General features: G+C 42.1%; 1 protein-coding gene across 10 annotated transcripts in view; it reads right to left on the reverse strand.

Annotated features, from left to right (window-relative positions):
* The window catches only part of KLHL3 (kelch like family member 3), a 124854-nt gene extending 101048 nt beyond the window's left edge, over positions 1-23806 (reverse strand). For 3 of the 10 annotated variants that reach the window (XM_067031684.1, XM_067031677.1, XM_067031680.1), the window contains exons 1-2: positions 23239-23373; positions 11432-11551 (exon numbers count right to left, since the gene is read on the reverse strand). In XM_067031684.1, the coding sequence (XP_066887785.1) occupies positions 11432-11551; positions 23239-23294 (176 nt within the window). In that variant the 5' untranslated portion in view covers positions 23295-23373. Of the gene's footprint in view, positions 1-11431; positions 11552-23238 lie in introns of those variants that run through there. The other 7 variants (XM_067031681.1, XM_067031686.1, XM_067031676.1 and 4 more) reach the window with 7 other exon arrangements.
* Between the last annotated feature and the right edge of the window lie 2891 nt (positions 23807-26697).

Consider the following 26697-nt stretch of genomic DNA (forward strand, 5'->3'; position numbering starts at 1 on the left):
GGGGGAGTGGCAGGGACATATATACACTATCAAATGTAAATTAGATAGCTGGTGAGAAGCTGCTGCATAGCACAGGGAGATCACCTCTGTGCTTTGTGACCGCCTGGGGGGGTGGGATAGGGAGGGTGGGAGAGAGGATGATGCAAGAGGGAGGAGATGTGGGAGCATGTGTGTATCTATAACTGATTTAGTTTGTTGTAGAGGGAAAACTAACACACTATTGTAAAACAATTATACTCCAATAAAGATGTTAAAAAGAAAAAAAAAAAGTTATACTAAAAACAAGAAGGAATAAAAGTTTTAAAGGCTAAAAAAATGATATACTTCAAAAGAAAAGAAAAACAAAAAGCAGTGTGCTAAAATGGCTCGTTACTAGTAATAAAGCCATACTGGAAAACAATCTAAAAAAAAAAGATGAAGCTGAGAACTTTTTGCAATGGAGAAATGAGAGATTCAAACTGTAAAGATAAGATAGAAGATTGTCGCTCCTTTTCAGGCCTGATGAGGGGGTGCTATTCCAACAAGGACCACGTGCCCACTTGCTGGTTGGCTGGTAAGTCAGGAGACAAAGAGCCATTAGGGCTCTGCTGCCCAGAAGCAGCTATTGGTCTGACCAGAGCAAAGTGAGGAAGTGCAAAAGGCGGAGGAAACCTGGTTGGTTACCATGTCAGCAGCCCATTTTCTACAATGCAAGTATAAAGAACAGGAAACATGTGAATTGTGTGATTCATAAATTGCGAAGAACATGTGTGCTTGAACTAAAATAGCTTAAAATTGAGGGAGGAGAATGTGAAAATAATGCAAGAAAAAACCCTAGGTCCCTGGAATATCAGGTAACATTTCATTAGCTTGACCCCTGAATGGCAAGGTGCTTCACCCTGGCCTTCATCAAAACAAAGTATGCCTCTCTCCAGTTCCCATTAAACTCACCCAAATCAATAAAGTGTCTATTCAGGCCCCCTTTCTCTCCCTAACTCCCCCATTCCACTCTAGTTTTTTAAGGTAGCCATTTAAATACCTCAGAATTTGATATAGTCTTTGAACACCACTAGAATGCAAGCAAGATTGAGGGCAAGACTTTGTCTCACCTACTGCCACATTCCTGAAGCAAAAAAAAAAATCACCGTCAGGGGACTTCCCCGGTGGTCCAGTGGTAAAGAATCCGCCTTGCTCTGCAGGGGACACAGGGATGATCCCTGGTCAGGGAACTAGGATCCCACATGCCACGGGGCAACTAGGCCTGCGTGTCACAACTACTGAGCTTGTGCGCCTCAACTAGAGCCAACGTGACACAAACTACAGAGCACAGGCGTCCTGGAGACTGCGTGCCACAACTAGAGAAGAGAAAACCTGCACACCACAACTAGAGGGAAGCCCACGCACCACAACCGCAACAAAAGATCCCGCGTGCCACAACTAAGATCCGACGCAGCCAAAAATAAATTAAATAAATAAATAGACATCTTTTTTTAAAAATCGCCATCATAATAACAGCTAACACAGAATGTTCACTATGTTGCAAGGACTCATAAAATATCTAAGGAATAGTTATTGTTATTATTATTATGCAACATGCTGTTTAAATTAGCAATTCTACCTCTAGGAATTAATTTTATAGAAATAATTGTAAATATGCACAAGTACTTAACAACAGTAATATATGTGCTGTCACTGTTCTAAGCACTTAACTTATTAATCCTCTTAACAAGCCAGCAAGACTGGAACTATTACTAGCCTCATTTTATGGTTGACAAAAGTGAGGTTGGGGATATTAATGAACTTGCCCAGGTTCACAGCTAGTCAGCACTGGAGCCAAGATTTGAAACCAGGATGCCTGGCTCCAGAGTCTATGCTTGTGACCACTGTGCTATCCTGCTCTACACATAACCACTGCAGGTATTATTTATTTGAGGGATTGGAAAACCTAGACATCCAACAACAGGGAACTTTTGTTTTTTTAAAAAAAACAAAAACAATATCATTCATCCACTTAAAATGAAGTTGTAGAACAGTAACATAAAAAATTTGTTCAAAAAAAAAAAAAATTTGTTCAACATGTTAAGAATAAAAATCTGGTTGAACACGTACACTACTATATATAGAAAGATAAACAAGGACCTACAGTATAGCACAGGGCACTCTACCTAATATTCCGTGATAACCTATATGAGAAAAGAATCTAAAAAGAATGAATATATGTATATGTATAACTGAATCACTTCGCTGTATACCTGAAACTAACACAGCATTGTAAATCAACTGTACTCCAATAAAATTAAAATATTTTTAAAAAATAAAAATAAAACAAAAATAAAAATCACCCATAGGAAAAAAAATCTGGTTGAGACGTATTTTAAAGAAAAAAAAAAAGATCTCCTAAGGGTTAACAATGGTTAGCACTGTGACTTTTTGCTCACCTGTATTTTCTAAATGTTCTATAATATATTCTTTTTACAAAAAATTTACAAAATTTACAAATTTTTAAAGAAAAATTTAAAGGTTTTGCGCTCCGGACGCACAGGCTCAGCGGCCATGGCTCACGGGCCCAGCCGTTCCGCGGCATGTGGGACCTTCCGTGGCATGTGGGATCTTCCTGAACCGGGGCACGAACCCGTGTCCCCTGCATCGGCAGGCGGATTCTCAACCACTGCACCACCAGGGAAGCCTTACAGGTTTTAATTTAAAAATGAAAGGGAAATCCATGCCTAAACCTAAACTAAAATTTTCCCAATCAAAACATAAACAGATTGTGGTCCATTTGAAAAAATCAAAGAGGAAGAACAAGACTGTGATGGTTAATATTATATGTCAGGGGATTCCCTGGGGCTTCCCTGGTGGCGCAGTGGTTGAGAGTCCGCCTGCCGATGCAGGGGATACGGGTTCGTGCCCCGGTCTGGGAGGATCCCACATGCCGCGGAGCGGCTGGGCCCGTGAGCCATGGCCGCTGAGCCTGCGCGTCCGGAGCCTGTGCTCCGCAACGGGAGAGGCCACAACAGTGAGAGGCCCGCGTACAGAAAAAAAAAAAAAAAAATTAAAAATAAATATCATATGTCAACTTAACCAGGCTAAGTGATGCCCAGATAGCTGATAAAATATTATTTGTGGGTGTGTCTGCAAAGGTTTCTCTAGAAGAGATTAGCCTTTGAACTGGTAGACTGAGAAAAGAAGATCTCTTTCACCAATGTAGGTGGGGCATCATCCAATCCACAGAGGGCTTGTATAGAACAAAAAGGTGGAGGAAGGGTGAATTCTCTCTTTCTCTTCTTGAGCTGTACTGGCCATCTTCTCCTGCTCTCAGACATCGAAGCTCTTGGTTCTTGGGCCTTTGGACCGCAAGACATACTCCACTGGCTCTTGTTTCTCAGGCCTTCAGATTTGGACTGAATTATACCACTGGCTTTCCTGGTTCTCCAGCTTGTAGGCAGCAGATCGTGGCAATTCTCGTCCTCCACAATCATGTGAGTAAACTCCTATAATAAATCTCCTCTTACATATCTGTGTCTATATATCTGGTTTTCCAGAGAAACAGAAGCAATACATATATATAAATAATACAATAATAATAGATATATAAATAGATATATTATTGGTTCTGTTTCTCTGAAAAACCCTGACTCATACAAAGATTATTCACTTAAATTTCAGCAAAGGACCAGTGTTTTCCAAAATAGGTTTCACAGAACACTCGGTCTGGACATAACAACAACAACCAAAGAGGATTCAAAACCATGTGGGAAACCCTCAGTTAGACAAGTTTATTGTATGACTTCTCAGAGATTTTAATATGCCTATATATATTATGAATCTCAGGGGGTGGGTATAGCAGTTTTATATAGCATTTTTCAAACTCATTTTGTTACAGATCTCTTTTTTCCCCACAGAGCATATTGAGGAAATGTTCCTCAGAACAGCCTTGGCAAACGCTGACTTATACAAAAGAGAAGCAGCAGGACTGTTGGAGGAAGTTAAATCCAAGTTGATGCTTTTGAGGAAAGATGCAAAAATGTGGTAACTTGCAAAAGAAGGAACAGACATAACAGGATTTTTTTTTAGGTATTTAAGAAAAAGAAAAAATGCTAATAATATAAAGGGAGGGTTGGGGGAATTCTGTGTGCATGTCTATTTCCTGAGCTCTACCTTTAAGCAGTTACTACAGTTGGCTAAACCAGGCAGTCTTTCTCCCCCAGTTTTATTGAGCTATAATTGATATATAACATTGTGTGAGTTTAAAACGTATAATGTGATGATTTGATATATATTGTGAAATAATTACCACAATAAGGTAATACATCTATCATCTCACATAGTTACCATTTATTTTTTGTGGTGAGAACATTTAAGATCTACTCTCTTAGCAACTTTCAAGTATGCAATACAGTACTGCTAACTATATAGTCACCACATCGTACATTAGACCCCCAGAATTTACTCCTCTTAAAACTGGAGGTTTGTACCCTCTGATGAACATCTCCCATTTCCCACAACCCTCAGTCCCTGACAACCACTAACCTATTCTCTTTCCGTGAGTTCGGCTTTTTTAGATTTCACATATAAATGAGATCATACAGTCTTTGTCTTTCTCTATCTGACTTACTTCACTGAATACAATGCCCTCGAGGTTCATTCATGTTGTTGCAAATAACAGTATTTCCTATTTTTTATGGCTGAATAATATTCCAGTGTGTATATATACCACATCTTCTTTATCCATTCATCCACTGACCAACAGTTAGGTTGTGTTCATGTCTTGGCTACTGTGAATAATGTTGCAATGAACATGGGAGTGCAAATATCTCTTGGAGATGGTGATTTCCTTTCCTTCAGATATATGCCCAGAAGTGTGATTGCTACATTGTATAGCAGATCAATTTTTTTTAATTCATTTATTTAATTTTTGGCTGCATTGGGTCTTCACTGCTGCATGCGGGTTTTCTCTAGTTGCTGAGAGCAGGGGCTACCCTTTGTTGCGGTGTGCAGGTTTCTCACTGCAGTGGCTTCTCTTGTTGCAGAGCACGGGCTCTAGGCGCACGGGCTTCAGTAGTTGTGGCTCACGGGCTCTAGAGCACAGGCTCAGTAGTTGTGGTACACAGGCTCAGTGGCTCCGCAGCAGGTGGGATCTTCCCAGATCAGGGCTCGAACCCATGTCCCCTGCAGTAGCAGGCAGATTCTTAACCACTGCGCCACCAAGGAAGCCCACAGATCAATTTTTAATTTTTTGAGGAACCTCCATATTGTTTTCCACAGTGGCTGTACCAATTTACATTCCTACCAATAGTGCACAAGGGTTCCCTTTTCTCCACAGCCTCACAAGCACTTGTTCTCTCTTATGTGTTTTTTATTTGTTTGTCTGTTTTTGTTTGTTTGTTTGATAACAGCCATTCTAACAGGTGTGAGGTGATACCTCACTGTGATTTTAATTTGAATTTCCCTGATGATTATTGATGTTGACCCCCTTTCCACGCACCTGTTGGCCATTTGGGTATCTTCTTTGCAAAAATGTTTATTGAGGTCCTTTGCCCATTTTTAATCATTTTTTTCTATCAAGTTCTAAGCATTCCTTATATGTTTTGGATATTAACCCTTCATAAGATTTATGTTTGCCAGTATTTTCTCCCTTTCATAGGTTGCCTTTTCATTTTGTTGATGTTTTCCTTTGCTGTAAAGGAGCTTTTCAGTTTGATGAAGTCCCACTTGTTTATTTTTTTTCCCCTGTTTTCTTCCAGGAGTTTTATGGTTTCAGGTCTTAACATTTAGGTCTTTAATCCATTTTGAGTTAATTTTTGTGAGTGGTGCAAGATAGGAGTCCAATGTCATTCTTTCACATGTGGATGTCCAGTTATCCTAACACCATTTGATGAAAGACTATCCTTTCCCTATTAAGTATTCTTGGCTCCTCTGTCAAATAGTAGCTGACCATATACATGTGGGTTTATTTCTGGGATCTCAATTCTGTTCCACTGGTCTACATGTCTATACTATACTGTTCTGATTACCATAGTTTTGTCATATACAGTTGACCCTTGAACAACATGGAGGTTAGGGGAGCAAACTCCCCCTTCCCCATGCAGTCGAAAATCCACGTATAACTTTTCCATATCCACAATTCCATATCCAGGATTCAACCAACCAGAGATAGTGCACTACAATAGCAGTTAATGAAAAAAATCCAGCTAAGTGGACCCTTGCAGTTCAAACCCACGTTGTTCAAGGGCCAACTGTATTTTGAAATCAGAAGTGTGATGTCTCCAAACTTTGCTCTTCTTTTACAAGACTGCTTTGGCTGTTTAGGGTCTTTTGTGGTTCCATACAAATTTTAGGATTGTTTCTTCTATCTGTGAAAAATGCCATTGAAATTTTGATAGGGATTGCACTGAATCTACAGATGGCTTTGGGGAGTATGGACATTTTAACAATATTAATTCTCTCAATCCACGAATATGGGATATCTTTCCATTTATCTGTGTCTCTTCTTCAATCTCTTTCATCAATGTCTTATGGTTTTCAGTGTACAGATCTTTCACCTTATTGGTTAAATTTATTCCTAATATTTTATTGCTTTGACACTATTGTAAATGAGATTGTTTTATTTCTTTTTCAGATAGTTTGTTATTGTATAGAAATGAAACTGACTTTTCTATGTTGATTTTGTATCCTGCAACTTTACCAAATTTGTTTTTAAGTTCTAACGGTTTTTTGGTGGAGTCTTTTAGGGGTTTTTATATATAGGATCATGTTATCTGCAAACAGAGATGATTTTATTTCTTCCTTTCTAATTTGGATGCCTTTTATTTCTTTTTCTTGCCTAACTGCTCTGGCTAGAACTTCCAGTACTATGTTCAAAAAGAATGGTGAGGGGCTTCCCTGGTGGCGCAGTGGTTGAGTCCGCCTGCCGATGCAGGGGACACAGGTTCGTACCCGGGTCCGGGAAGATCCCATATGCCGTGGAGCGGCTGGGCCCGTGAGCCATGGCCGCTGAGCCTGCGCATCCAGAGCCTGTGCTCCGCAACAGGAGAGGCCACAACAGTGAGAGGCCCGTGTAACGCAAAAAAAAAAAAAAAAAGGAATGGTGAGGGCTTCCCTGGTGGCGCAGTGGTTGAGAGTCCGCCTGCCGATGCAGGGGACACTGGTTCCTGCCCCAGTCCAGGAAGATCCCACATGCCGCAGAGCAGCTGGGCCCGTGAGCCATGGCCGCTGAGCCTGTGCGTCCGGAGCCTGTGCTCCGCAACAGGAGAGGCCACAACAGTGAGAGGCCCGCGTACCGCAAAAAAAAAAAAAAGAATGGTGAGGGGCTTCCCTGGTGGCGCAGTGGTCGAGAGTCCGTCTGCCGATGCAAGGGACATGGGTTCGTGCCCCAGTTCAGGAGGATCCCACATGCCGCGGAGCGGCTGGGCCCGTGGGCCATGGCCGCTGAGCCTGCGCATCCGGAGCCTGTGCTCTACAGGGGGAGAGGCCACAGCAGTGAGAGGCCCGTGTACCGCAAAAAAAAAAAAAAAAAAAAAAAGAATGGTGAAAGTGGGCACCCTTGTCTTTTTCCTGACCTCAGAGAAAAAGCTTTCAAACTTTCACCATTATGATGTTAGCTGTGGGTTTGTCATACAGGGCTTTTAACATGTTGAGGTATGATCCTTCTATACCCAATTTGTTGGGAGTCTTTTATTATGCAAGGATGCTGAATTTTGTCAAACAGCTTTTCTGCATCTATTGAAAGGATCTTATGATTTTTATCCTTCATTCTATGAATGTGGTGTATCACATTTATTGATTTCATTATCTTGAACCACCCTTGCATCCCAGAGATAAATCTCACTTGGTCATGGTATATGACCCTTTTATCAGATCATATTTTACCAGATCATACATATACTGTTTGTTAGAATTTTGTTGAGAATTTTTGCATCAATATTTATCAGGGATATTGGCTTACAGTTTTTTCTTGTAGTGTCCTTAGCTGGCTTTGGTATCAGGGTAATGCTGGTAATGAGTTTGGGAGTATTCCCTCCTCCTCAAGTTTTGGGAAGAGTATGAGAAGGACTAGTGTTAATTATTCTCTGAAAGTTTGGTAGAATTCACCAGCGAAACCATCTGGTCATGCTTTTCTTTGTTGAGAGATTTTTGATTACCAATTCAATCTCCTTAATCATTACTGGTTTGCTCAGATTTTCTACTTTTTGATTCAGTCTTCATAGTTTATATGTTTCAAGGAATTTATCCATTTCTTCTAGGTTATCCAATTTGTTGGTATATAATTCTTCATAGTGGGCTCTTGTAATGATTTGTATTTCTGTGATAACAGTTGTAACGTCTCCTTTTTCATTTATAATTTTTATCCTCTCTCTTTTTATCTTGGCTAGTTTAGCTAAAGATTTATCAATTTTGTTTATCTTTTCAAAGAAACAGCTCTTAGTTTTATTGATTTTTTCCTATTGTCTTTCTAGTCTCTATTTCATTTTATCTAATCTTTATTATTTCTTTCCTTCTGCTAAATTTGAGCTTAGATTGAACTTCTTTTTTTAATTCCTCTAGGTGTAAAGTTAGGTTGTTTATTTGGAGACCTGAAGTCTTAAATCAGACAAAGGACACAAGCCAATCTCAAGGGAACTAAATAAGGAACTTCAATAGTGTCTAGGGAACACAACACAAATTCTTTAGTGACAAAAGAGAATTAGGATTGAACGTTAGCACTGCCCAATGCCTAAAACAACTATGGATGGATGGAGCTTCTACAAAATCTGGCAGGAAGCCTAATAAAAATTGATCAGTAGGGCTTCCCTGGTGGCACAGTGGTTAAGAATCCACCTGCCAATGCAGGGGACACAGGTTCGAGCCCTGGTCCGGGAAGATCCCACATGCCGCACAACAACTAAGCCCATGCGCCACAACTACTGAGTCTGTGCTCTAGAGCCCGTGCTCCGCAACAAGAGAAGCCACTGCAAGGAGAAGCCCATGCACCACAACAGAGAGCAGCCCCAGCTTGCCACAACTAGAGAAAGCCCGTGCGCAGCAACGAAGACCCAATGCAGCCAAAAATAAAATTAATTAATTAAAAAAATTTTGATCAGTAGGGCATAAGACAAATCTAATTTAACTTGGTTTTTAATGCCAAAGACTAGGCCTGCAGAAAGGAGAAATGAGTAAATGAATATAGAATTTTTGTTTACAAGTAGTTTAAGCCCCTACCCAAAACACACATCTTCAGCTATATGTGTTTTTGCTCATGCCATTTTCTCTGGCCGGAAGACTTCCCCCTAACCTTACCACTTTACATTTCTCTAACTCTTACTTGTTCTTCAGAATTTAGCTCAAGCATCTTCCCCTTTAGGAAGTGTTCTCCAAAGTTGCGGTTTGACTTGCTTGCTTTCACAACACCCTTTAGGAAACTAACAATTATTGCATACCTATCACCTGGCAGGCACCTGATGCAGTTTTCCTTCATAACACCTATTTGCACTGTAGAAAGACCATTTTCATTGACTTATTATCATTTTTTACCTCGTACCCTCACCCACGCATCCCAGAGCCTAGCCAGTGTGTCTGGGCATCTTTGGTGGATAACTCAAAGCTCCTATGAAGTAAGAGGTACTAAAGATTAAAATGACTCAGAAGTTGCCCCTGCCCTCAGGGAGCGCATGACCTACAAAGAGGGTATAAACAGTTACAACTCACAATAGGATGAAACGTGGTAAATAATGGCATGGGCACAACAGAAACATGAAAAGATGCTCAACATCACTAATTATTAGAGAAATGCAAATCAAAATTACAATGAGGCATCACCTCACACCAGTCAAAATGGCCATCATAAAAAAATCTACAAACAATAAATGCTGGAGAGGGTGTGGAGAAAAGAGATCCCTCCTACACTGTTGGTGGGAATGTAAATTGGTGCAGCCACTATGGAGAACAGTATGAAATTTCCTTAAAAAAATAAAAATAGAGCTACCATATGATCCAGCAATCCCACTCCTGGGCATATATCTGGAAAAGATGAAAACTCTAATTCAAAAAGATCCATGCACCCCAATGTTCATTGCAGCTCTATTTACAACAGCCAAGATATGGAAGCAACCTAAATGTCCATTGACAGATGAAGGGATAAAGAAAATATGGTATATATATATGGTATGGTATATATATAATATATATATGGTGTATATATATATATATATATGGTGTATATATATTATATATATGGTATATATATAATATAGTATATATATACCATATATATATGATATAGATATATATATACTCTATCATTTTTTACATATATATATATATATATAGCAGACTACTACTCAACCATAAAAAAGAATGAAATAATGCCATTTGCAGTAATATGGATGGACCTAGAGATTATCATACTAAGTGAAGTAAGTCAGACAGAGAAAGATAAATATCACATGATATCACTTATATGTGGAATCTAAACTAATGATCCACATGAACTTATTTACAAAAGAGAAACAGACTCACAGACATAGAAAACAAACTTATGTTTACCAAAGGGCAAAGAGTGGGAGAGAGACAAATTAGTAGTTTGGGATTAACAGATACATACTACTATATATAAAACAGATAAACAAGATTTACTGTACAGCACATGGAACTATATTCAATATCTTGTAATAATCTATAATGGAAAAGAATCTGAAAAAGAATATATATATATAACTGAATCACTTTGCTGTACACCTGAAACTATCACATTGTAAATCAACTGTATTTCAATAAAAAAGGTAACAAATAATGCCATGGGCAAAGGAAGTTTCTGAGCTCTCTGATAAAGAAGAGATTGTATGCACAGCCTTCGTATAGAAAAACATGTTCAGTGCCCTGAACCTGTCTTGCAACAAAGCTCAGCAAACATGCACATTGGCCTTACAAATAGCCTGCGCACCCCTCACTGTTTAGCTCAGTGAGGATGAGTGCTTCTGCATTTCATTTCTTTCTTTATAGAGTTAAACTGCATTTTAGAAGCTAGGTATTCTTCCATTCATGTGGTTGTCTTGACAAAGACAAAAGTTCAGACCAAAGCATAAGAGAGGGAGGCCCAAAGAAAATGCCTGGCATCCACAAGCTTTAATCTGCAATTGTGTGTAGGTGTTGCAATCATTCTATTACTGGCCTTCATGCACCTGGTTCAGTTGGAAATCAAGTTTATGAACAGAACTGCTGTAACCATAATGGATTTTTTTCCCCAGTGATTAAGCACTGAAACAATAAGTGTTAAATAAATACAAAGGAAAGAGAGAGATTTGAGGAAGCCATTCTGTCTCTATCAGAGTTTGAAAGGGAAAGCCAAGTGATGAGTGTGGGTGAGGAAGAGTCAGACTTCACTAGTTGGTGGTGTTCTGACCTCTGTTCTCAGTCTCTGATGACGCTCACCCAGCAAGTTCCTTCCAAAAGGGCATGAGCAAAATAGGAAAAGTACCTCCGCAGTTCATTCATAACCTTGAACGCCTTCCCCATGTGGGCAGGATTGACAGTGATCGTCCTCTGGTTCTTTTCGTCATCCCCAGCCTGTATTGGGGGCTGGGAGCTCAGCTTGATGCTGTGAACAGGAAGGGAGTGGGAAGGGAAAGAGAGGATCACATGTTGGTAAACTCGTTCATTCAACTGCCACAAACACATGCATTTGCCCACCCACCAGGGGCATCTCTGTCAGCCTGTTCTCTTCACCACAGACCCAGCAGGGAAGGAAATCACTGGGTCAGGAATTTCTTCAGGATCTTCCGGTGCAAAATGCACGCCTCAGAAAATGTACCCCTCAGATCCAAGCTCAGCTTCTTCCATCAAGCACAGGTGTAACTTTGTGGGAGGTCCTTATCCTCCATCTCTCCATCCCTAAAAGGGTAGGGGGTGAGGAGAGATTAAGCACTATACCACTCACTTCACAGGGATGTTGGTTCATTCAACGAACATTTAAAGGAGCTTACTATGTGCCAAGCACTGTATTTAAATTCAAGAGAAACACAACAATAAGGAAATCACAGACCTTGCTTTCACAAAGCTTAGAGTTCAGTGACAGAGAAAGCCAGGTAAACATTTCTCAGCAGCACAAAGGATAGGCAACTATCCCAGCGCTGGCAGGTTGAGGAAAAACTTACTAGAAGCTGAGGAAAAACAGAAGTCTTAAGGAAGACCAGAAATTAGCCAGGTAAAAAGGAAGACGGGCAACAGCAGAGGAAACAATATGAACAAAGACCCAGAGAAAAGGAGTCAAGTATGTTCAAAGCACTGGAAGTTCAGTAAAACTAAAGGAGAGTATCAAGAGAAAAGCCTACAAGACTGAGCAGTCTTTTAAGTGTCATAAACAAAGCTAAGGAGTTTGGATTTCATTCTAAAACAATGAGAAGCCATCAGAGTTTTAAGCAAAGCAGGAAGTAGGTGCACACATTTGTGCTTTAGAAAGATCACATTGGCTACAGCGTGGAGAACAGTGGCACAAGAGTGAAAGCTTTGGCGAAACCATAATCCCATAGAAAGACAAGGGATTGTAATTGCTATAAAAAGACTACCGATGTGGGCTAAATGAGCATGTGGTGACTAGCAAGAGCCACCCATAATCTCAAAGCCCTCTATAGCAAAGACAAAACACTCAAATTCCTATGGGATGCCAGCTAGATGCCCAATCATCCCTGAGCAACAAGTCTCAAGTTGACGGTGGGGTGGGAAAGAAGAATCCAAAAAATGAGCAAGGAAAGGACCTTCTCCCAAAACTGATAAAACTATTCAGCTCCAAGTCAAGTCCAGGACATTGGAGTTATGTCTCTTTGGACAAAGTTAAGCTCTGCTTTGCTAGTAGAAAAACAGAACCTTCTCCACTTGTGTAGATTTGGGGACCCACAGTTCACTCCAACTCTAAGACACTGAGAGTAGCTTCCTTTGCCTTCCCCTAGTGGGCATCTGTTGATGCTACCACCTAGTCTTGCAAACTGGCTCAAGATAGGCATTGCTATGGTTAAGAAAAAGTTCCTGAGACCTGAGACTCTCTCTCGATTTCACACTGGGATTGGTAGCCACTGGAACATTCCAATATAACCAGCATGCCAGACCCACAGTTTGTCTGACCAGGACAGATGGCTTCCTTCCCACTCTCAGTTCAGCATGAAAATGTAAGCTACAGACCTCTGAACTTGGGGATTGCCTGCATTCTGGGTGCAAAGAAGTTAGCTGAGCACAGTATGATAAATATCAAGACAGATGATTAGAATTATGTGTTTAAAAAGGTGAAGAAAATCTCAAAACAGAGAATGTTATCAAGGAAGGGGAGAACCCAGTAAAGATAAAAAACTTCATATTAAAAATCCCACAAGTATAATTTCTTTTGTAGTTAGTGTCCTTCCCTACTCCATGCCAGACAGATATAAATTTCTATTGTATACTAAAGGTTTAACATTTCTGCTTTTGATATTTAAGCCCTTATTTTATCTGATGTTGATTTTTATGTCACTATATTAAATATGGATCTAATTTTTTCCTGTAAGTTCCATTTATTGAATACTTCTTCTTTTTCCCACTCACCTGTTATGCCACCTTTAGTCATATATCACAGAATGCTGAACATAAAGTGTGCTAATGAATTTTCTTGTCATCTTCCTGCTTTTAAAAAAGATGTTTGTAGTGTTTCCTCATTGTGTGTTAATTTTAGGATTTCTGAAGATGGCCTTTATCAAATTAAGAAAACTCCCTTGTGTTTTATTTTTTAATCATAAAGTTAAACTGAATTTTATCAAATGTTTTTGTGAATCTAATGAGATGATCACATGGATTTTTCCCTTTAATCTTTCAATGTCATATATGACACATATTTTCTAATACTACACTATACTTGCATTCCTGGAGTAAATTTAGAAACTGTAAAACACTGCACAAATATTCATTATAAATGTTGTCTTCAAACTGTAGAGAGACTTAAAAAGACAGGAAGAGAAAAATGTAATCTGGTACTGATAAGGAACAACTGAAGGTTTCTGACAGAGAACTAATAAGATTAAAGCTCATAAAAGCCCAGGGGACAGAAATTATTAGTTCTATTTTACATATATGGAAGAGATGTAGACCAAATATAGCCATTTTGGAAGCACTGACAACAACCTCCACTGTGACTAGTAACTGGGAAGCTTGCTCTCCCTTGTTGTGTTGGACTTTGCACTTTCCAGACTTCCATAATGGACCAGTGAGTTAAGTTTTGCCTCCTCTATGAAGCCCTTTGAATACTTCAGTCCTAAGTGATCTCTGCCTTCCCTAAACCACTGTAGTATTTCTGGCCTGTAACTCAGTTGGCACATAGACTACTGACCTGTGTTTGAGTACCTTTTCATAGCACATATTTAGCCACCCAGCCCCCTCATGCTAGATTCGACATTCCTGGTAAGCAAGGACTGTGTGTCCAAGGACTCTCATACGGCCTAGCCTTCCCAGCATAGGGCCATGCCCACAGCAGGTCTTCATTACATCATTCTCATCAATGAACTCTGATCTGAAGACCTCTCACTGTCCCCACAGTGGTAGAGAGCACAGCAGAAAGGGATGGTGTGCCCCAACCACTGCCCCCAACCCAACAATTTTAAAAAATGAAAGTAGAGCTGGTCTTCAGAGTTAAACTACAAATCAATACACACAAACTATTAATTATAGAAGTTATACATAAAAATACATAAACTCTAAACATCAGGCCCTCTTCATGGCACGCCACCTCCCACAGCCTTTTCTCCCACCCTCCCCTCTCCTCTAAAGTCCAGAGCCATATATCCAGTGTCTGAATTGACTCCCCTACTTAGATTATTCACAGTAACTTATACTCAACTCATGCTCCCCACCCTCCCTCAAACCTACTCTATCTATATTCTCGATCCCAGAGGTATAACCAACTACCCACGCACCTAACCAAGAAACTGGGATATCACCCTTGATACCTTCTTCCCTCCCTCTTTCTCTCTCACTTCACATATAACCACAAGTCCCACCGATCCTAGGTCCTTTACTATCTCTCCACTCCATTCCCTTCTCACGGTCACTGCTACCACTTCAGTCCAGGCCATCAAGATCTCTCACCTGGGTTACTACGATAACTTCCTCACAGACTCCAGAATGATCTTTACAAAATGTCATTGTGCGCATGGCACGTTCTATGTGAAACCTCTCACTGGTTCCTCACTGCATCTAGAATAAATCTCAGAGACCCAGTCTGGCCCTGCATAATCTCATCGTTGTCCTGAAGACTTCTTGTTACTGAGGTACTAAAATACTCACAATTGCCTTAATAAACCAGGCTCTTTTGCCCTATCCCCACCCACTGTCCCCTATGTCTAGCTCATTCCCACCAGCGCTTCAGACTTCTTGCTGAAGGTCTTCTCTATCATCCTCCACTACCCTGGACTAACTTCCCCTCTTCTGTGTTCCCACGGTACTCTGTGCTTCCCTCTGTATTATACTGTAGTTACCTCTTACTTCTCTGTCTCCTCTTACTCCTCTTACTTCTCTCCCCCACAGAGTGTGTGCTGGTAAATGTGTAACAGCTGGTTACAAAGAAGGGAGCCCTGATTTGTAACATTTGCCAATTTCCTTGGTGTAGATAGCTCCACCATGGCAGATTTCAAGCCACCAATGGGATCTCACTGAACACATGGAGTTGGGAAGAGATGTGCATTATACCACCATACAGTACTTCCACTACACAAGTATAACAGACATAATCTAAAGGTCATAGATATTAGCAAAATAATTAGAAAGTGATGACTCACAAAATTCTTAAAAATTTAACAAGCAGCTCCGGCAAGTGGGTGAGTGCTGGCTCTTGCACACCACTGCCCACCCTAGATTTTGAGCTCCATGAGAACCAGGATGGTGCTTTATTTCCCTCTATAGTCTTAGCCTCTGGCACATGGCATGTGCTCAATAAATGATTACTGAGTAACTGAATGGATGGATAAGTAAATGAGGTATAACGGTCAATTATTCCATCTTTCCTCACATCCCCACATTAAAATAATTATAGCTTTAGCCCTCTCAACTTCCCCCACCCTCCTCCCCATAGGAGGTGCTGGGGGGAGGGGAGGGGCATTCTTAGCCAGTCTAGTCCCCTGCATTGGTGATACAGTATCAGGAGGATGTGGAGGCGGGTGGAGAAGAGAAAGCCAGACTCAACTAGAGTAGAAGGAAGAAAGCAAGAAGGGTTGCTGCTTACTGTGTCAGTTCTTAGGCTCTTTCCGTCACTAAGGAAAATCCAGGCAATAAATGGAAAGGAAAGGGCAGTAGAAGGCATGTCAGCAAAGCAGGAGACATAAAAACCTCTGAGCATCCAAGGTGTGCAGAAGTGTTTGGGGGATGTGCCAAACGAGGAGCTCCAGAGCATCCAGGGTGTGAGAGAATGGGAAGTGAGGAAATGGGAGTCTAAGAAACGCTGCTGAGGGTTAAAGACTGCATCCCCACCTACAAGTCTTCAAGAGATGCAAATAAAGTTCAGGCAGCGTGGGCCACACACACAGAGCCCAAGCACGTTATGGTCAGGCTATAGGTGAGACAGAATAAAGAGAGTCAAAGTCACCTAAAGAGGGCAACACAACTCTGAGTTGGAGTTAAGACTATGCCGAATGCATTAAAATCCCTCAACAAAAGTGTCCTTTAGAAAAGGAAATCGAAAAAAAAAAAAAGAATCAGACTGAGAAAGCCCTTGGTCCAGCTCATCCAACACTATCTATGAAAGATATGATTTACTCATCGGACAATCATTTGGTTCAGCCTCAGTAACTTGTGGAACTTGAAACCTATAAACACTCAAACGCCCTAACTCAGTCCTCAGCTTGCAATGGAGCCTCTTGATCAAGTTGGCCTCCCCCATGGTTCTCCTTCAGGAAGTAAGAAAGTGGTAGCAGGCCCTCAGGAACATCGTGCCAGTAATACTTTTCATCGCAAATTAATAAAGTGACACTCTGACTGCTGTACCTCAGTCATGATGAGTTCATCAGCATGACTCCACTTCTCCAAGTCTGGGCAGCAAAGGAAACTGACAAGAGAGGATTTCGGAACCTACCAGGCTCTGGGCAAACTGCAGATCTAGCATATTTCTCAATCCTAAAGTTCAAGGCCAAAATGACCAAATTTAGATTTCTGCATCTGGATGAATGAAGGACCTGGCACTTGAAGATACCCAGGCTGCAGGATTCAGGGTGCGATGGTGCAGTCCTGTCATCAAGAAACACCCCCTACACACAGGCTGCTATAGAGCTCCATATTCTCCTACACCTTCACAGTGCCACCTCAGTTCACAGCATCAGCTGATTCCCTGCAACAGGACACATGGACACAGGGAAGATATGTATCAGTAAGCTACAGCTCCTGGGTAAGAGTAACAGTTAACATTTATTGAAAGCTTACTTTACCTCTACTAACTCATTTTATCTTCAGAACAACCCTATGAGGTACTATCTCCTGAGGCACTGTGATAAAACTTGTCCAAAAGTCCCACATAACTACTAAGTAGAGAACTGACACTCAAACCCAGGTCTGACTCCAGGGCCTATGCTCTTAATAGCAATGTCTGCTGACTTGGGATAATGTCCACAGCCCATCGGCCAATGGGAGCTCAATCCTTATGATCCACTCTCTGAGGTTTGTCATGGTATGGCCAAACCAGGCTAAATGAAAAACACTGAATCCCCTAGGACCTGTGACAGCACTGTTTCACTCCACTGATTGTGGGGAACTGCATTATGTATGGGAGTTGATATTATTAATTATACGGAACTAAGAATTTCCACACAAGCCCATCATGATGCATCAAAGCTGGCCAGCAGCTGCTGCCATTCTTATAATGTGCTCCTTCATAAACAAGCTCAAGAACAGGTATGTTACTAATCACATTCCTAAGAGTCCAATTCACAGCTAGCTTCCTTCAAAACCAAGGGGGAAATCTCTTAAGCAGGCTGCATAAAAAATGTAAAACATAAGAGAAACACCTGAGTTCGGACAGACAGACTAAGACAAGGAGAGAGAAAGGCTAAAAGAAAACACAGCATGGACTTGAGGATATGGGGAGGGGGAAGGGTAAGCTGTGATGAAGTGAGAGAGTGGCATGGACGTATATACACTACCAAATGTAAAATAGATAGCTAGTGGGAAGCAGCTGCATAGCACAGGGAGATCAGCTCAGTGCTTTGTGACCACGTAGAGGGGTGGGAGGGAGGGAGACGCAAGAGGGAAGAGATATGGGAACATATGTATATGTATAACTGATTCACTTTGTTGTAAAGCAGAAACTAACACACCATTGTAAAACAGTTATACTCCAATAAAGATGTTAAAAAAAAAACAACAACAACACAGCCTCATTATGTGGCATTTTTGGAAGCTAAGCTTCTATTTGGTTTGACTAGGAGAGTTGAGCTTTTCCATGTGTGTGGTTTTGATAGAGGTTACAATAGACTTTCACAAGTTAAAAAGAAAAGTCCAGGAAAGTTGGGCCGAGAGTCTGAAAAATCCTTTTAAATTATAAAAAGTTACAGATTTCTAACTTGACAACCATTGAACTTATTTGATAGGGAAAAAGTATCTAAGAACAAAATATGTTCAAGTTATTTTTTACATAGTGCATTAATGCTTTTTTAAGTCTAACCTAGTTTTAGGGTTTATCCAGAATTTGAAAAAAAAATAGGTCATTCTACAATGGCAAATTTCATCAAATAAAACACTTGCTTTAGAAAACTTACCCAAAAATGTTCTTGTCTGGATGTGTCTTAACAATCTAAAACGTAGCAAGAAGCAGAAGCCTAAAAACCCAAATCTGGGTATGGGGAAATCAAGAGGTTTCTTTCAACTGACTTTGTTTTCTTGCAGTTGAAAACCTTGCTTCACCAAAAGGTATTTCCAAAATGGAAAATTTGGTTTCATTTATCATGGTTGAAATGCACATATGCTTCAGGCAGCAGTGATGCCGAAAAATTTCTACAGAAGTTTCCACCCATGCCTTCTAGGGGTGGGAGAGAGCTGAGAGGAAAAGAGAAAGGCTAGGACAGTGAACATTTGCTCTTCCCTAGGTCTTGCCAGTGTTACACCTGGCATTGCAAAACTCAGACTTTGTAGAGCACTGGCTGTGTGTGTCATGTTCTTTCAAAAAATATGCTCTATCTGTTCCTGATCAAGAATGGAAAGATAAATTCCTGGAGTTCCAGGAGCAGGCTCTCCTCCATAAGGATGAGCCATTCTCCCTCTGAGGACTGCTCACACAAGTTCACGGCACACTGCTGGGCGCACAATGCCCCTCACAATCAGGGGCATCCCAATGCTTCTGACGAAGAAAACCACCACAATTTTAAGAAAAATGGACAACCAACTTCCCCTTTTTGTGATGCTTCTTCCAAAAGCTGTGGTTCTCTGCAATTCTTGTGGATATGCCAGAGACTTTGCCTGTAAATTTTTGTAACTGTGGTAAAATATATGTAACTTGAAATTTACCATTTTAACCATTTTTAAGAGTGTAATTCAGAGGCTTTAAGTACATTTATGTTCTTGTGCAACCATGCATTTCCAGAACTTTTTCATTTCCCCAAATTGAAACTCCATGCCCATTAAGCAATAACTCCCTATTTTTCTCTCTCCCCAGCCCCTGGCAACCACCATTCTACTTTCTGCCTCTATGAATTTGACCATTCTAGGTACCTCATATGAGTTGGGAATTTACTGTAATTCATCCATAAGGCTGATTTCCAGAACTTAAATTAAGTCCCAGTAGCCAGAGCTACTGTCATTTTCAATGTCTATCTGCTCTATACACACACACACACACACACACACACACACACACACACACACACACAATTTATCACTGTAGTGGCTGAGAGCTGGGGACCCTTTTCCTATGCAAAATAGAAGACAAAGTCAACTTCCTCTGACTGATCAAGGTCTAATGATTCTTCACAGAGGGAGATGGGAAACTTGGCATCAGAAGGTCCTGTAGAGAGCTGGAGTGCTTAGGGGATACTGCAAAGGTGAGTGTAAACTCAGTTTCTTCTTAAGATTTTGGCCTGAACAAAGGAGTATCTAGTTCATGGTTCCAAACCACTAAAGCATCCAGATGCCTCAGGGTGTCTATAAAAAGGAAGACTAAGGTAGGTGCTGGTGAATCCTACAACAGGAAGTGCCACGCCCTGTGTGGTATCTTACTGTGAGGAGACAAGTTTAGGTGGATGGGAGATGATGACGTGATAAGATCTCTCTAATTTTCTCATGGGAATGGTCCCACAAAATCTTCTTTGGATTATCAATATAGGAAGGCCCTAAAATAAGCCCTGGGTACTATCCAAGCACAAACCATGGAGTACAACAGGGCAATAGATGAACACCAACAATGACAGCAACTACCATTTACTGAGTACTCACGCTGCGCCTCAAAAACTTACTAGGTGTTTTATCTAAATTGCCTCCTTTGATCTTCACAACAACTCTATGAGATAAGGAAACTGTCCCTCTACACTGAAAAGAAAAATTAATTCTGAAAAAATGTGACATACTCAAGGTCATACAGTTTATGAAACAGATTTACTGCAAGCTCTATGTTATCCCAAAGCCCATGATTTTCGTACCCTCATGACAAAGAAAGAAAATTGTTCATTAGAAATCTCTAGGCTGAACATTTTTAATGCTTAAAAACAGCCCCAATTAAGCTTCAGCTGGTTAAGTGTGGAAGAACCAGACTCAGGATCCCTCCAGTCCCCAGAGGTCTGACATGTGATCCTAGGCCAGTCACTCAGCTTCTCTGGCCCTGAGTTTCCCAGGGAACTTGTGAAACAAGGCTACTTCCCCCTCTTCTGCCCCCACCTCAAAGCATTCCATGGGGTCAATTACCCATGCTGAGATAATAAGGCTGATATCCAAGGATGAACCTATTGGCCAAAGGTTTCAATCGCCTCTCTCATGAGCTTCCTTTTTAGTTATCAGAGCTTCCCACAAAAGTTATCAGCTAATCAGCAAATAATTATCTAACACCTACTATGTGTGCAGCCACACAGTAGTTAATGTGGAGTATTCAGAGGTATAGGCAGCATCCTTGCCCTTGAGGACCTATCTCCCAGTTTGGGAACTTATATGAAACAAAAACACAAAAACATCTTGTGGGTGGGCCTATTATTCAGTACCCAACTACGGAATTGGAATTAGGAAGAACATCTGCCAGAACCAGAAAAGCTTAGGTTTGCAAGACAAAGTGGAACTTTAAAACGGCCTTGATAGATGAATAACTTTTGGAAAAGTAGAAGCAAAAGGCATTCCAAGCAAAAACAAACTCTGGAAGCTAAGGATCTGAGACTGGATGGAGTGCTGTACAGGACGGGTGATCACAAAAGAGACCCACAGATCTCTTGGTAGCGCTATGGGCGAGCAGTGGGAATGGAGACTGGAGCAGATCTCAGCAGACTTGATGCCTGGCAGGGTTAGCTGGTCCTGGAGTGGGAACAAAAGGTAGTGAGCCTGGTGACCTGGTGAACACTGGAAGCTGCAAGGTTTCGATTTCTCTGCCTTTGATAGGAAAAACTAAAAGAACGTGTAAACACTAGGTGTTGTAATGCCAAAGACATCAGCCATCCCAGTTGAGAGGTACCAGAGTGTTGAAGAACAAGAGAGCTCCTGGGGGCAAGGACTCATTATATTTCTGAACACAAAACTGAGAACACAATAAGTACCCCAAAATGCTTGGGAAGCAGTACTTTTATCTGCTGCTGCTAGTTTGAAATGGACCTTTCAGCCCCAACATGTAAGCAAATCTAGAATCTCTAAACCTCCATTCACATCACTACTGCCCTCTGTTGGCTACCAGACCAATAAGACAAGGTGGGGACACTGTGAACCTCTGTCCCAAGGAAGCAGACTTTCAGATGCTCTGTCGGCCAGTGGCCACACAGAGTCCAACACTAAGCTCCTGTTGCAAAGGGCACTCAGGGAGATGCTGTACCAGCACCACACTCAGTCTAAAATGTCCCGAACTCTTCCTGGGAGTCACATCAAGAAACACAATCCCTGGGGGCCTCTTCAGACAAGAGGACACCAAACAATCATGCCAGTTCTAATGGGGTCTAGAGATGTTTAATGACATCATTCTGCCCCATGAGATGGGGCAAGATTTGGGACAATCCATGCAAAAGAAAGTGTACTGAGGTGCTCTCCAGACAGTGTTGACTTAGTGGAACCTGTTATCATTTAACCAGCTGGTTACCATCTGAATCAAACTGGCAACTCAGAGCAGCAGCCCTCCCTCCTCGGCTGTCCACTGCCATGGCCTGACCGCTCTTGCAGTCTTCTCACCTCAAGGAAAATGGCAAGCCTTGTTCTCTACCAGCCGCAGACCCACAGAATGAAGAGGGGACGTTTTAGCACACAGAGGAATGACCCGCCCCTGCACCACACTGAGCACCTTCACGATGAAAGAATCAGATCCTCAGATAAAAGCTTAAAATTTATTAAAATACATGTGCCTGCCAGGAAACAATCCCTCGCTAGTTAGATCCAGCTCAACAGAAATACTTAAATTCTCATCTGTTAATTTATATTCATAAAGAAATCCCTGATGGAAGGAGCAAGAGTTTCTCTAAAGAATATAACTTCCAGTATAATTTGTAAACTTTTCAATGCAAATGGAAGTCGGTTCAGAGCAAGTGTCACCTGAATGGATTTCTCTCCTTCTTACAGGAACTTGTGTGTGTATACAGGTACACACACACACACACACACACACACACACACACACACACACACACACACAGTTAGGAAAGACATCAGCTTGGCATGTGTGTTGACGGCTTGAGCACTTCAGAGTGAAAATGCAAGCACTCTATGTCAGGTCAGCCCTGCAATGATATCAAAAACCCCCCACCAAAGAAAAACCACCCCGGAAAAGTAGCCAGGAAAGGGAAACGCCTCCTTGAAACAGCCTGATTCAGCCCATGCTGAAACTATTCCCGAACACCAGCCAGGAGTCCCTTCTTTCAGCGTGCTCCGCTGCCCAGCAAACCCAGACCTGCCTCTGTGGAAGCCGGATCTCTGGGGAAAGGGGCTTTCCTGCTCTGACTCTGCTGCCCGCTGGGATCCATCAGTGACCAGATCTTCCAACCCTGTCTAACCAATGCCAACGCAAAGCTGGTGGCTGCACCGCGAGCGCACACAAACACACACACACACACACGTACACACTCAGGCGCGCGCCAGCGCGCGCGCGTGCGTGCACGCACACACTTATACATAACATACCTTTCACCGTCCATTGTGTGAGGCCCAGCCAGGGTGGCAGCCGCTGAACTGTGCATGCACTGGAGGATCCTAGCCCTGTTCTCGGTTCTCCCAGCCAACCAGCGGGAGATCTGATCAGCAACAGTGATTCAGCATGGCTGCAAATGAAGCCTCCTCCCCTCTTGATTCTCCTTCCTCTGACTTACTCGCGGCAGCTTCTACCGCAGAAGCAGCAGCAGCAGAAAATGTCTTACCCAGAGCTCCCTGCAGCCCTTTCAGCTGCTAAAAGCAGCAACCCACTTGCTCCCCCTCCCCCACAGGCTTGCTGCTCCTCCGTCTCCTAGGAACAGCGCAGCGCCAGCAACCCCAGTACAGTGCCACCTTTCCAGCCGCTTCCACATCTGCCCAGGCATCCCCAGCCCAGGCGACTAGCCCACCCCAGTGCCTCCTGCCTCCTCTGCCTAGACTGCAAAGACTCAGGCAGTTCCTCACTAGCCCAAGAAATACGGGCCCCCACCTCCTCCCCTGCCCCCATAGACTACAAATCCGTCAGCCTGGTCAGATTGCTGGAATGAGGAGGCCCCTCTGTGGCTTACAGTGGACTTTATCCACCTGGGGAAATTGACTTGTAGGTCACAGCTCATTTTCCAATTCCTCCTCCCAAAATCTACAGCAGCTCTGAGAGTCTGATAGATGGAGAGAAGTTAGGGCAAAAGAGCCTGATAGAACTGAGAAGAACGCAGAGAGAAATTAGTAAAAGGGAACTGAAACAAATACTATTTTACTACAAGAGGCTAAACTGCAGTAAAACCACCACAATGGTACCACGTACATTTATTTCCCCAGGCCATACCAAAAGACCACAAGTTCAATAGCACAACCCTAAAATACCTTCTTAAAGTCTGTCGTTTTGAAATTTGACTTAAGCTGTGGCTCCAACCAGTAAGTCTCCCACTGAATCCCTATCTGCAGCCAAAGATCTCTCGCACCCTGTAATCTCTAGTTGCTGAGCCTCAATTTTGACCCACCTAATGCAAACACATAATCCTGGGGCACGCTGGAGGCCAGTCTGTACCTCATAGCCATAGTCAAGCGACATAGAGGAAATGGGGGCAATCAGCCACTGGTGTTTGGTTAGCCACAATAATGGGTTAAGAAGCTTCCTTGATGCCTCAGAAAAATCATACATGAGCATCTATATTCTGGAAATTCTCTGGGTCACATCTGTGCTTTTCAGGACCCGTACTACCACTAGCTGGTTGAGTGACTTTCAGTAAGTCTTTTCTCCACTCTGGACCTCAGCCCTTCATCCATAACATAGGGTCAGACTCTAGAGTCCCTTTTGGCTCTAAAATCACATGATGCTAAGAATGTCTTAAATGTTCCATTTTTCTCACTAGAGTAATCTGTAAGATTGTTTAAGAAGAAGTTTTTACTGGACTCCAATGTTTTGAGGGGGCTTCAGGGAGGATAACGTGATGTATGTGAAAGTATGAGAGATGCTTAGTAAACCTATTATAGTTATAATTTTGACCTAATAAATGTCTTCACTGCCAGAAAGCCCTGAAACCACAGGGAGGTAGGCTGGACACTGAGGTAACAGAAACTAAGAGTAACTTAAACTATATACAGCCTCCTGAACTCAAAGTGGCTAGCGTGTTACTCTTAAAAATAACCCCCAACCCTTGACACCGCAATGTCCTCTTAGATGAGGCCATTAGGCCACTACCCAAACTCATTCTTCTCAAGTGAGAAGAGGCTCAGGTGATTTTATTTACAACCTACAGCCCTGTATCACAGCTTCTTCCTCTCACAACAATACCCCGCCTATCTTTCTCCCTCTGCCCCTTCCTCTTCTAATCAGCCTTGTGGCGCTGCTCCAGATATTTCCTCTTGAGGTGAATCACAGGGACCAGAAGCTGAACACCACAAATAAGGAAACTGAATCCCAGAATCCGTGCCAGAATGCAAACATCCACCAGGAAGACGAGTGGGTGATTCATAAAAGGGACACGAGAATGAGTCTCTCACAACTTCATACGCTCATTCACAACTCCACCATATAGGAAAGGACGGGGGGAGACTCCCCTGGTGTCCAGTGGTAAAGAATTCGCCTTCCAATGCAGGGGATGCAGGTTCAATCCCTAGTCAGGGAACTAAGATCCCACATGCTACAGGGAAACTAAGCCCACATGCCACAACTACTGAGCTCGCGCGCCTCAATGAGAGAGCCCACGCGCCCTGGAGCCTGCACGCCACAACTAGAGAGAGAAAACCCTCACACCACAACTAGAGAGAAGCCTGTGCACCACAACTAGAGAGACACCCAAGCAGACCGCAGGCTATAAGGAAAAAAAGATCCCACGTGCCTCAATAAAGATCCCATGTGCGGCAACTAAGACCCAACGCAGCCAAAAAAACCCCATAAAAATAAGGAAAATAAATAAATTAAATATATATTTTTAAAATAAATAAATAAATAATCCTATTTTTAAAAAAAAAAAAAAAAAAAAGGAAAGGGAGAACTGTCACATCTAACAAACCAGAGAGAAAATTTTTAAAGATCAGAAAATACTGAAGGGTTGAGCATATTCAGGTTTCAACATACAAGTATTAAGAGCCAGTATAAAATTTTTACACAATTTCCTTTGCAACCTACTTTTGCCAAGCTAACCAACATCACTACAGCGTATGTGTTGAAACCATAGTGCTACCACCTGCTCACTTTATTCCCCATTCTATCCATGTGAGGTAAGCTAAACAGAGACTACCTAGAGAAGGACACTGAGAAAAGAAAGGCAAAGCCAGGGCCAGAGTTGAACCAAGAATCAAAGTCTCCAGACTCCTGAAGCAAAGTTGCCACCCAAATCTTCTCTACTATCAGAGCTACACTTTACACTTTCTACATTATTATCCAAGTGTTCTGTGTGCCACAGCCTGAACCTGCTTGCTCTAGGCTAACTTTCCTAACTGGACTTCAGATTAAGGAGAGTCACTATTGGATTCTTGCAGTAGAGCAAAGTCAGAGGAACCAAAGTAATCTCTACCTGGAGAAAGAGGTCCCATCCTTGGAATTCCCAGCTGCAGTGTCTCACCTCCTTGCTAGCCCTCCACCCCATACCCAAAGCTTCTTCCACAGCTTACCAATAGTACCCACCTCTCCATCCCAGAGCAATTTACCCAGCCATGTACACCAACGTTGTTCAGCATCCTCCAGCTCTATGTGGCTGAGGAAGAAACCATGTGAGGAGAAAAAACTTTTAAGTGGGTTTGGTCTAGAGAGTTCTCTTCTCCACACCCCATCTCTCCACAAGGAGCCTGTACAGCACAGCTTATCTGGAGGTAGCAAGGCCCATCATTCTTCCTTCTAAGTGTCTTTTTCTTCTTTTCTTGCTTTTATCCTGCTTCTCTAGAGCCTCAGTTCCTCACATGTGCAGGCACCATAACACGTACAGTAGCCCCACACCTAGCTGTGCATCA

The sequence above is a fragment of the Kogia breviceps genome, chromosome 4 (genome assembly GCF_026419965.1).
Source record: "Kogia breviceps isolate mKogBre1 chromosome 4, mKogBre1 haplotype 1, whole genome shotgun sequence".
NCBI lineage: Eukaryota > Metazoa > Chordata > Mammalia > Artiodactyla > Physeteridae > Kogia > Kogia breviceps.